The sequence below is a fragment of the Andrena cerasifolii genome, chromosome 8 (assembly GCF_050908995.1).
Source record: "Andrena cerasifolii isolate SP2316 chromosome 8, iyAndCera1_principal, whole genome shotgun sequence".
Taxonomy (NCBI): domain Eukaryota; kingdom Metazoa; phylum Arthropoda; class Insecta; order Hymenoptera; family Andrenidae; genus Andrena; species Andrena cerasifolii.
In genome coordinates, this window is record NC_135125.1 from 2086812 (window position 1) to 2099087 (window position 12276).

Sequence of the window (12276 nt, forward strand, 5' to 3'; positions counted from 1 at the left end):
TAATAAATAAATTCATTTTTCATTTACACATCTGCTTACCAAATCTCGCTGGGTAAGCAGCAGTTCGACCTGTAAAACTCATAAAATATGGTCTTCGCTTTGAATAATATGGAATCGCTGTTCAAGAAGAATAGAAAAACTCGGATTGAGAAAATCCAGGAACCAATAAAGCCATCAAGTTTCGTTAAGAGTCGGTCCCCGATCCTTAGGACGAAGTAACCGTTGTAGTTAGGAAGCGTGCTTCGACCACCGTCCAAACGTCTCGAATTAAATTTATCGTAATCCATCCAACTGTATAGCTAATTGTAAGTAAGTTTGCACATTCCCGCGCAAGCTCACGAGCATCAAACGCTTAGAAAACCGTTCCGCTTCGTTACTGCGGTTCATGCGCTGTTGGAAACGGAACGCTATGAATGCGTGCAGCGACTGCGCTGCGGCTGTGCGCATAATGCGTGAATCGGAACACAGCCCAATACTAATACCCTGGACAAATTTGAAAGTGGAATGCGTTGTTTCGGAATAAGTCAACGGAAATACTGTACAGAGGGGAGGAAGTGCAGTATTTAAATATATATCATAAAAAGAATTTTGTTCGAAATGTAAAAAAAGTATTTTAAAGTATTTTCGAAACACCCTAAGTATTTTATGCTGTCGAAATCCCTCAATGTAACCGTTCGAAAAACAAAGAAACTACATACTCCTACCCCTCCAACCTCCAACAACGAATCATATGCAACAACCACTGTAACTGTCACAATAAAGGTTAGAAAATATGTAAAAAAATTTCGCCTCAACTTTTCAACGAATAGATTCCTAAACTCAAAATTGTTATTTTTGCATGCTATTTGATACATGCTTTTGATCCATATAAATTTTCGGCGAGAAAAAAGGTTTCCCAGAGGGAAAGTTCACATTAATCTGGAATATAAAGTTTCTTTTAAAACTTCAAATTCGCGACTCTGAAATCAGAACGCATTCATCGAGCAGAGTGCTTCAGCATTCCATGGGCCTCGATTCCATTCCCTAGAATTGGACGCCGTTTCCTGAATAACTACCCAACAGTACCGAATCGCTGTTACATAACATGATACAACTTGATTAGTTGGTAAGCGTGAAACTAACATGGTGGAAAGCGCATGTCAAACAGAGCGTTTATTATTAGTTCGACTGCTGCTAAAAAATAATGTTTTCATTCGTTTAAAATGAAGCAAGTAAATTAATACAGAAACGAAATGATGTGCCGTATGTAACTTTTACTTAACGTATACTGTGAAAATATGGCAGAATCTATTGGACCAATACTTCATGTGATTGTTGTCGGATTTCATCATAAAAAAGGATGTCAAGTAAGTATTATTTTCCTATTCTTCTTCAACCAATTAGTAATCTGCCCTTTCGTTTGTGTATGCCTTTCATTATTCATATATGATAAAATATTCAATATATCGTAAGTATATAGGTTCTTAGACTTAGAAAATTAAGTGTTTGGTAATTTCATAATATTCATTTTTTTATTTCTAGTCATTATCTCAAATATATGTGGACACTCAGCTCACTCGATTCCAGCCACTTCGACATAAATGCACGATGACAGGTGGTCGACTTCACATGGTTGACATGTGTTTCAGGAATATTTTTACAACATTTCATAAACATGGTTATGGCGAGAACCTATGACGTTACTTATATAGTTCTAAATCATATTCACGAAGTGTTAAAGAAATGTTCGCCGAACAAAAGACAACCATGTGAAATGTGCCAGGAGCCATTATGCGTATAAATTGGAATAGCCAGAATTGAATGAACTGACGATACACGTCAATCTTACAAGGGGATATTACGGATGTGGAAATCGCTTTTGGAACGACAGTATACGGGGATTGTAGCACTATGTAGTATGAAAATACCATTTCGGCTTTCCGTCGAATGGTCCTTCGTTTTCGAGATATTTTAATTTAAAGTTTTGGTAAATGTTTACTTTAGAGGAGGATTCTCTGATGACTTTGGGCTTCACATATGTGGTCAAGGTCATCATTCTGAACAACATTTCCCTCTAAACTTTTTGGTGCTCGGCTCTGGTTTACGAGATAGTCGCAAAAAACTTGGCATAATTGTACATTGAAGATTGTCTATACAAACGTTACTAACACAAGAATCTTTTGGTCACTGTCGACTGTTTCACAGCCGACGGTATTAGTATTGGTTGGATCTATATCGGGGGGGGGAGGGCAACCGTTTGCGGGCGTAAAGCCTGGTGGTTAATTGATGTGAGTATGTGTTAAATTTGGTAGTTCTAGTGTTAACTAAATTTTTTGCAAATATCTCGTGAACTAAAGCCGACCGCCAAAAAGTTTGAAGGAAAATGTTCAGAATGATGACCTTGATAACAATAGCGATATTGACCTTTTCGCGAAATGCTTGTTACTGCAGCCTCATTTTAAACATCCCCAAACTCACATCGGTTCTCTACCATGCTTTACGCGCCCCCGCACTAACCTAGCCCCAACCAATACTAATACCGTCGGCTGTGAAACCATCGGTAGTTCTAGTGTTAAGTGAAGTTTTTTGCCTATTATCTCATAAATCAAAGCTGAGTGCCAAAAAGTTTAGAGGGAAATGTTCAGAATGATGATCTGGACAACATATGCCAAGGTCATTGAAATCGGAGAATCCTCCCCTAAAGTAAACATTTACCAAAGTTTTCAACGTACGTAGTAATCCCAATATATACCATCTATAGTAACCTACACCCAAGAAGGTTCTGTGGACACAACGGTAGCGCGTCAGATTGTCACGGGGGCGACCGGGGTTTAAGTCCCCCGCAACTCACATACTACTCTTTTTTTCTTTTTTTTTTTTTAACAATTTTTCCCGTGGAAATATATTTTGTGGATATTACGTATTATATAGTACGTTATATATTCCTCTACACAAATTTTAAGGTTGAAAATGCATTTATAAAATAACATATTATTCTAATCATCTCTTCCACCAGTGGTTTCATATTCTTGTACTGCGGAAATATTTCATTCCGAAACTTTCTATGCCTGCGATTGTCGAACAGGTAAAGTGGGCTAACCGTTACTTCTGACAGTAAGTGTGGTCTATATGTTATGTTATAAATGCATTTTTAACCTTATAATTTGCGTAGAGTAATAAGTAACGTACTATATAATACGTAATATCCACAAAATATATTTCCACGGGAAAAATTGTTAAACAAACAAAAGAAAAAAGAGCATGAGTTGCGGGGTACTTGAACCCCGACCGCCCTCGTGACAGTCTGACGTGCTACTATTGTTTTTTTTTTTTTTTTTTTTTTTGAAAAAGTATTTATTGAGGGACAATACAAAGTTCTATCTTACAACTGCAAGGCTTCAATAAATCTAAAAAAAACTGCCATTGTTTCACGTCTTATGTCTATAAGAATGGTACGGGCTACTTGTTCAGAGTTCCGAAACTCGTAGCCACTCAGTCTCGTATTATTTTTCTTATGCTACATTCTAATAGAGTAATAGCCCCATCTAGGCAACCATTTGCTGCACCATTGGTGCAATGAGTATATGGGGAAAAATGTCCAGAAAAAAAACCCTATACCGTTCTAGTTTTGATATTAGACTAAGGGCGGTATTCTCAGTCGCTGCTGATTCTTAAGCAAATGCTTAAGAATAAGTAGCGACTATGAATACCGGCCTAAGACTTATAACTAATGTTTATTTAACTAGATAACAAAAGATAAAAGAAAAAAAAAACAACGACTATGTACAATGAAGACCTGGAAGGGCACTCCACCAGATCGAAACCTCAGTCGAACCACAGCTAGTTCTGACTTGCTTGTCTCTGCCAGCGCGCGTACAGTTCTGGCATACGCACATCGATGCCGTTAAGCCACCAGTATTTCCTAAAAGCCATTCTGTGGAAATCACACCGATCTTTTTCTGGTAACTTGGTTGAAAACCTAAATTTCTCAGTATCGTATATATTATCCTCCAAAGATAACGCAATGCGTTTATTCGCCTTATTACAACGCCAATGGTATATCTACGGTGCATTGTGGGCATCCTGAATTAGCCCCATTCTGTCGCAAATCATAAATGATTGCGGCGAAACGTAGCCTGTTTTTAATTGCCTGGAAGCAGTGGTGTCGTCAAGCACAGAAATATCGCTTAGCATTTGATTATCTATCTCCGGGAGCTTACTAAAATAGTCCCTTGTTAATCTTAGGGCTAGGCTACACATACGACTGTAAGTCGTACGACAGTTGTATCGTTTATGCCAGGGTCTACATAATATATGGAGACGCGCTCACAGAGACGACAGAACAAGGATCAGTCGTTCAGGCGGCGGGCACCTGTGACTTCTTCGGAATTTTAAGTCGGCCGACTGTCGGTGGCCAATCCATTGTACATGGGTGTGGACACACAAACGACAAAAGTGTCGTTCTGTCGTTCTGAAAATCAGTAGATCTGTGACGTTGAAGAGAAGTAGACATGGATTACGTTTCTCTAGCCGCGTTTTGTGCGTTTGCTATTCGACTTAAAATCATAAGGAAGAAAAAAATAAAACGGAGATACTGGATTCATCTATTATACAGTAAAAGAGTTCAAAAAGGAAAATTTTATACTATGTTCGAAACATTAAAAAAATATTCAGACAAATTCTTTGCTTACTTTAGAATGAGCGTACAAAGTTAGGAGAAACTTTTGAGTTTGTTACTTGTCAAGAAACAGAAATGAAGCTCGCAATCCCTTCAGAAGAAATATTAGCAACGATAGAGAATGTCGGCTGTCTGCGCGCACCCAGCGACAAAACAGTTGAGTCGTAATGTCGGGCCGACTGTCACAGAATTTGCGCACGACTGTCGTACGACTTACAGTCGTATGTGTAGCCTAGCCCTTAGGGTAAAGAAATCTATGCGCGGAATATCCGCCCTATTATACAACGTTGTTACGAGGTAGAGAAGGCACTGGTACTTTCTCAGTAACGTTTAGAGTTTATTGAGATAGACTTTTGTTACAAGATGAAAACCGTGCTTAAGGGTAACGCAATGACGATGTGTTCGAATCTGTGGTCCGTACTGGAGTCTCTGGCGTCGGTGGAGCTCCAGGGGTTTTATACCCCTTGAGGGCACGACGCTTTCCTGTTTTTTGGCGGGAAAGTCTGGCGAGAAAACAAGGCGGGAAAATCCTCTTGGGAGATCTAGCGCTAAGATCTATTGCGAAGGGTTGGAGAGAAGATCTAGCGCTAGGATCTATCGGGAATGGTTTAACGGGTGGACCTAACGAGAAGTTATGAGTTGGTCCTTTGTCACAGGGTCGGGACGATCCTCGTCTATTAGCTTCAACCTGGCGCATAGCGTAACAACGTCTGATTCTCTATAAAATGCTGCCAATCCGTGTTTTGTGATCTGTACAGCTCCAGGCAAGCCCGCAAAAATTTACGCTCTAAGCATCGCATCCTTTCACTCGTTGTGTGGTTGAAGTTCCACCACACTGGCGCCGAATAAGTAACAATAGGTCGGACTAGCAGTATGTATAGTATAACCTTCGTTCTCGACGAAAGATGCTTGTTACGAAAAATCCTGCTGTTGGCTAAAAACACCTTACCAACCTTTTCCAGTTGGGTGTCAATATGCTTATTACCCCTCAACAGGTACTGCTACCGTTGTGTCCACGGAACTTTCTTGGGCGTAGGTTACTATAGATGGTATATATTGGGATTACTACGCACGTTAAAAACTTTGGTAAATGTTTACTTTAGGGGAGGATTCTCCGATTTCAATGACCTTGGCATATGTTGTCCAGATCATCATTCTGAACCTTTCCCTCTAAACTTTTTGGCATCAGCTTTGATTTATGAGATAACACTAAGATTCACTTAACACTAGAACTACCGATGGTTTCACAGCCGACGGTATTAGTATTGGTTGGGGCTAGGTTAGTGCGGGGGCGCGTAAAGCATGGTAGCGAACCGATGTGAGTTTGGGGATGTTTAAAATGAGGCTGCAGTAACAAGCATTTCGCGATGAGGTCAATATCGCTATTGTTATCAAGGTCATCATTCTGAACATTTTCCTTTAAACTTTTTGGCGGTCGGCTTTAGTTCACGAGATATTCGCAAAAAATTTAGTTAACACTAGAACTACCGAATTTAACACATACTCACATCGATTAACCACCAGAGATTAACCACATGAGTACTACGACCCCCATATACTGTCTTTCCAAAAGCGATTTCCACATCCGTAATGTCTATTGTTAGAGCATATAAATATGGAGGAAGTATGCAATGGGCGAAAATGTAGACGGCGGTAGAAAGGGAAAGATATATATTGGGGACAGCCTCTTTCTTTCTAGCGCCAGGGGCGACAGTGCTTTTCTTTTGATGTTAGAAAGAGAGAGGGTGTCCCTAATGTATATCTTTCTCCCAATGTATATCTTTTATATGCTCTAAGCCGTCAATTATTCCATTACAAGCACATAACTAAACATAAACATATAACAATCACATGAAAAATAATAACCGTATATGACAAAGTATGGAGTAGTATTGGGATCTGACATCCGTCACCATGACATCTGGTGGCGAAAGTAGGAGCGCTTGTTGTGTACACATCAATCCCTGCCCGTTCTCGTGCCGTTGCATAAAATTCCGCTGGGCAGGATATGAACATGCCCAATCACATATACTTTGCATAGAAAGGAACATTTTTGCAAAAAACTACGTTATCGCATATACAACACATGTATCTTGTACCCATATCGGCGCCATCTTGGCTAGGCCCCGCCCCCATGTCAGATCCCAATATTTCGACGCACGTTACGAAAAGTAGCACGTTTCATTTTTTCTACATGCAGTTGTCCGTAAGAAAAAAATGAAACGTGCTACTCTTCGTAATGCGCGTCGATTTGATATTTTATAGTTATTTATTATAACTCTTAATTAACAGTACTATCATAGAAAAGTGTTGCAACGAATTTCAAATGTATAATAGTTTCCAATAACATTTTTTTATTGTTAGGTAGAATACTCATTTCCTCCTATGGTACATGAGGCTCCAAACGAGTGCCCACTGGGTTGGAAATATCTGCCAACTCTAGCTTTGCCAGATGGGTCTCACAATTACGATGAAGATGCAGTTTACTTTCATTTACCTAGTCTGAATGATCCAAAACGCACAATATATGGTATTTCATGTTTCAGACAAATCCCTGTTGAGGTAAAGAAAATCTTAATGTATAAACTTTCAATATAGTTTAGTCTAAACAAATAAACATTCTTTCCACGTATACAATATGTATAATAACAGGTATATGATGTGATAATATTACGTGATTCATAAATGCGTGACAATACTTTAGGTATTGAATTTGCAAACTAAAATAAGTAAAGAATGTTATATGAAGATACAATACTGTTCATAAGTATCCAGATGCTTGTAGATTTCTAATAATAGTTCATATGTGTTACTACACTCTGTAAATTAGTACATAAAAACGATCGTCCGATATAATAGCGATTTATTGATATATCCGCCACTTTTAGATATCGACATTTTTATTAAATGCAATAATTTATATCTACCATTTGATTGAGATTTTTCTATGATTTTAGGCATTTAATTCACACTTTTCTATCTAACGACCTGCTAACTATTTTACATTACACGATTGTTAATACACTATCACCTGCTAACTATTCTATAGTTTTTACATATTTTAGAAGTGTGTTTAGGATAATTGCTTACATAAAAATAAAATTATACCCTAAGAGTTTTTTCAGACTGTAGTATCATCTTTTTTTTTTTATCAAACCACACACCATTTTTCGATCAAAGTAGCCCCACGCAATAACTGAACGTTCTGCATGCTCATTAATTATTTTATCACTTATGCTTCTGCAATCAAACATATCCTTTTTATTCGAAACACTTCAATTTCTAATTCATTCACCTGTAACATATTTTTTTAGTCGGATATTGTCGAATTTTGGTGTCCCTTTGTTCTGTTAATTAATTTTGATAACAGATATCTTACAGTTCCATATCCATGAACATTGTCTTTCTACTGTAGCTATAATGTCTGGATTTTTGCTGCTATAATTATTTTTTGCTGCGATGTCTGATGCATTTAAACATATATTTATATTGCTACTGTTCTCAATATTCTGATCTTATGAGTCTTTCAAACATTTTGATCGTCTTTCAATGGACAATTGTAGAGTGGAAACTCCAAAGGGACTAACGAATGTCAAAGTTAGATAAACTGAGAGTTTACGAGATTAACACGACAACGGGGCATTATATCAGCAATTCCTTTGTGACTGAAAAGCGTGCCTATATTTTTTGTTCCATTTATAGTATCTAGCAATTTAATTCAAATGTTTCCATTGTATAATTAAACATCTATTATTTGACACTTAGCTCGTGTAGTACTTTCAGTCTACAATTGTCACCAAATCGTACTTAATGGTGTTATATATATTGTTGACTTTGAAAAGGCAATGCTAAGAAATCCTCTCTTTAGAACTCCTTGAAGAAATAAAACTTAATATAATTAAACTTGATAAAACTTAATAAAATTACTGTAGAGTATGTATGCATGTGTACAACATTGGAGATCAGGAAAACATAGTTATTTATCCGATATTTGATGGAAAGATTACTGAAAAACATGTGTAGGCACGAGAATGCAATTGTGACGATAACTCACGTAGTTATTAAATTTCATCTTTCGTTACATGAAATTTGTCAGTGAAATAATCATTAAGGAAATCTGCAGGTATCTTTATAGAAGCTTGATATCGTGCAAAATTAAAATAACAAAAATAATTCTTAGATGCGAAGAACAATCCGTTCGTCAACTTTGCATCAGTTTATTTGTCCAATAATAGAACTTAGGTACTTGACTATGAAGCTTAGGTATCTTCCATACTTTATGTCGTGCCTATGGGCGCTAGTTGGTACTAACTTCTGTGTGCATTCGCCACCCGCCTGCGCGCACACACAATACTGCATGTAGACAGGATAGAGCGCGTAATGACGGGCTCCATCAGTGGACATCGTTAAGTTACAATGTGATGATAAATGCTTCAAAATCTCGATGGAGTTAGCTTCATGTGCATTCCATTACGTAGGTTTACGGTATATCTTTTTTATAGGTAAAATAATGATTTAAGGGACATGACGAAATCTCTTGTCAAACGTCGTGACTTTCTTTGCCCATCAAGTGGACATATTCCCCTCGGATCCAGCCAACAGAAAAAAACAGTCGTCGGCTCCTTGTGTCGAAGCTGTCGTCTGACATTTAAAAGCGCAAGCTACTACAATAAGTTGTCTACTAATGAAAAATTAAATTCTCATGTTTTTGGTTTTATTCTTACGAAAATAAGAAAAGTCTGTAACATATTAATGAGATTTTGCTGATGAAAAAGTACCAAACACAACGTGATTTTGTTAAGTTTTAGGTACTTTCGTACTACGAATCATACGAAAAATCGTAACATTTGTGGGACTTTTCAATGGTTAGACGAGAGTGACGGGACGAAGAATCTATGTGTATTTCGCTCAATCTCTCTTTCTCTGACTCGCTCGGATTTCTGTTTAATTCACTCTCATTCTTTCTCACTCGCAGTCCTTTTCTTCGACTACAACTGTCGGCAAAATGTAAACGGGCGTTATCACCGTCTTGGCTAAACAATAATTCGAAATTTACGAGGTGCCAGAATGTAAAGTCATCCACGATTCAAGTTCTGATCTGGTTCCGAGCTCGAAACAATGCTCCGAATTACATCATTCTTGGTTTTAGTTTCATCGGCGAAACACAAGGAATCGATTGGCGTCGTTTTCGCAGAGATCTGATATTGGCTTCCAACCCTTGAAGGGGCTGAAATACCCATTAAGAAATGAGAAATCTTCCAATTCCGCATTTCTTAATGGGTATTTCAACCCCTTCGTGGGTTGGAAGCCAATAATCGGTGAGGCATCGTGGGGGGTTGTTCTTGGCATGGGATGCCAAGCGGCATCTCTTTGAGTCCAGTTGGTGGAGGATCACCCGTATGATCCTTTGTTTCCGAGAAATAAGCCAAAAACTCAGCACACTTGGGGAGTGTGTACCTGACGTGTGTTTCAGAAGCAACGCTTACGAGCGTGATGGCGTGGGTGTATATACAGGATGTCGCGTAACCGGTGGTGCAAGCGGAAGGAAAGTGATTCTACAAGAAAAACAAGTAAAAAATATAGAATAACATTTTATCACGGCTCGCTTCTTTTTCAAGAAAATTGAATTTCAATTTTGGCCGGGTATGCGTGCACAGAAGTACAGTTCTGGGCGCTCGATGGGTATGCTTCACCGAAGGGGAACGCATCTCCCTTATTGTGGCACTGTATGAATACGTGCGATACTAGAGTATGTACTACATTGCCTTTCGTATCGGTCAAAGATTTCAATATTTGTAGCTCAACATTTTTGTTCACTATTTTACTTTATTCACTTCTCATATTAAACTTTCCCTTTATGTAGTCCTTTTATTTTGATGAATTATGTTTTTCAAATTGTTACTATAAATTAATTTTGTTATATTTTTCTGTTTCTTCAATAATGTATTATGTACATCCTAATAATTTATTATTTTATTTAGGAATTATTTTTAATTCTAATACTTAAAAACTTCATAAGTTGTAGAAAGTAATGCATTCAAATAAACGGATACATAAAAGGAGGATATCTGTAGTACAAAAAATAAGTAAAAAATGGAAAAGAAAAATGGTGTCCCGCGCAAATTCGACTCTTTGATCAACGCAAATGCAAGATGCACGCTCACTCATAACAGTTGCTTCTGAAACACAGATCATGCATTCACGCCCCAAGCGTTCGAAGTTTCTGGCTTATTTCTCATAAATGAAGGGCCATGCATTCATGTCCTTGTAGGATATTTTTTGTCGTCACCCGGAAGAATCGAATGCACATAAAACAATCTCGATCGAGATTTTGAAATTTATCTTAACCCCTTGTTAAATAAATTTTAACACTTCTAGTCATGGAAACACTATTTTGCAAGCTGTATGTTTTCAAACAGGTATAAACTATTTCTCTATAGAACTGATGACCGGGTCTATATAGAGGATCAGTGGCCTATTTAGTACTTCTTTATTTCTTGGCGAGGTCTTCGCTAGATCCACTTGGCATAGAGGTAGGATACACCGAGAGTGGGCGAAGAAGCCCTGTTACGTCCTCATAGGACTTCCTGTAAATCACCCCGAGCTGTTGGAATGATTTACCGGGTTCTTGCTCTATCGAAGGGTTAAGGCCCACCTTGACTATACTTACCGGGGATAAGGAAGGTGAAAAGGGGTTGAAAGAATAAAGTTCAGGGGATAAGATGGAGAAACGATAAGGCTAAACATATTGTTACAGAAGTTAAATTACTCTACCTCAAGACAGCGCTTCGCCTCGGCTGTCGCTCGCTGTGTCGCTCGGGTGTCTTGCGGCACGCTTGCCGGCTCGTGTTTCGGTCGCTCGCAGTGTCGCTGACCCACGGGTAGGTCGTGGTCGCTCGCTGTGCTCTCGGATGTCGGTGGCCTAGTGCCCGTCGTACCGCACTGTCTCTAAACGTACTTCTACGCGGTCCTACGTCGGTCTCGATTGACGTGCAAGGGCTCTCCCGGCTAGGCCGTTTCCTGTGTGGGACGGAGTTACCCTTCTTACGAATTACTATCGGCCGAGCGCGCTTCGCGGAATCTATGCGGAGACGTGGTCGCGGTATCTAGACGGTCCTCTGGTCCGTCGCGACTTCCTAGCTCGAGCTCTCGAATAAGAATCATGTTTTTGCGGCTCCCGATCGCGGGCCGAACCTCGAACGATCCCTACGAATGGGGAAAACTGCCCCGTCGGCAGCTGTCGCTTGCTTCACCCATTCCCCGATTATTGAGAAATAATTGGGGAATTGGGCCGAGCGCGGTCGCTGTCCCCATCGCTGTTGCCACGAGCTCAGCACCACTCGATTGCTACACGCGAGGCGATTCCGCCGGATCGCCTTTGCGAAACAAAAGCGACGCGTGGACAGCAAGCACGGGATGGATCTGAAGGGCCCATGTAACAGCCCATTACAGTAGCGTTGCCAGAAATAGGGAGAAAATGGCCGCGTAGGGAGCTGAGTGATGTACTGTAGGGAGTAGTAGAGAGAGAAAAGCTATTGGAAGTTGGAACCCAGTGATCAGGGATGCCAGGAATTTTCCTGTCGTAGTGGAGGGAGAACACAACGCGCCTGCGTGTGATG

The 12276-nt window shown here is 39.4% G+C and overlaps 1 protein-coding gene across 3 annotated transcripts in view; it reads left to right on the forward strand.

Annotated features, from left to right (window-relative positions):
- Positions 1-1087: 1087 nt before the first annotated feature.
- The window catches only part of LOC143372214 (late secretory pathway protein AVL9 homolog), a 75148-nt gene continuing 63959 nt past the window's right edge, over positions 1088-12276 (forward strand). For 2 of the 3 annotated variants that reach the window (XM_076818247.1, XM_076818248.1), the window contains exons 1-2: positions 1088-1346; positions 7022-7219. In XM_076818247.1, the coding sequence (XP_076674362.1) occupies positions 1278-1346; positions 7022-7219 (267 nt within the window). In that variant the 5' untranslated portion in view covers positions 1088-1277. Of the gene's footprint in view, positions 1347-7021; positions 7220-12276 lie in introns of those variants that run through there. The other variant, XM_076818249.1, reaches the window with a different exon arrangement.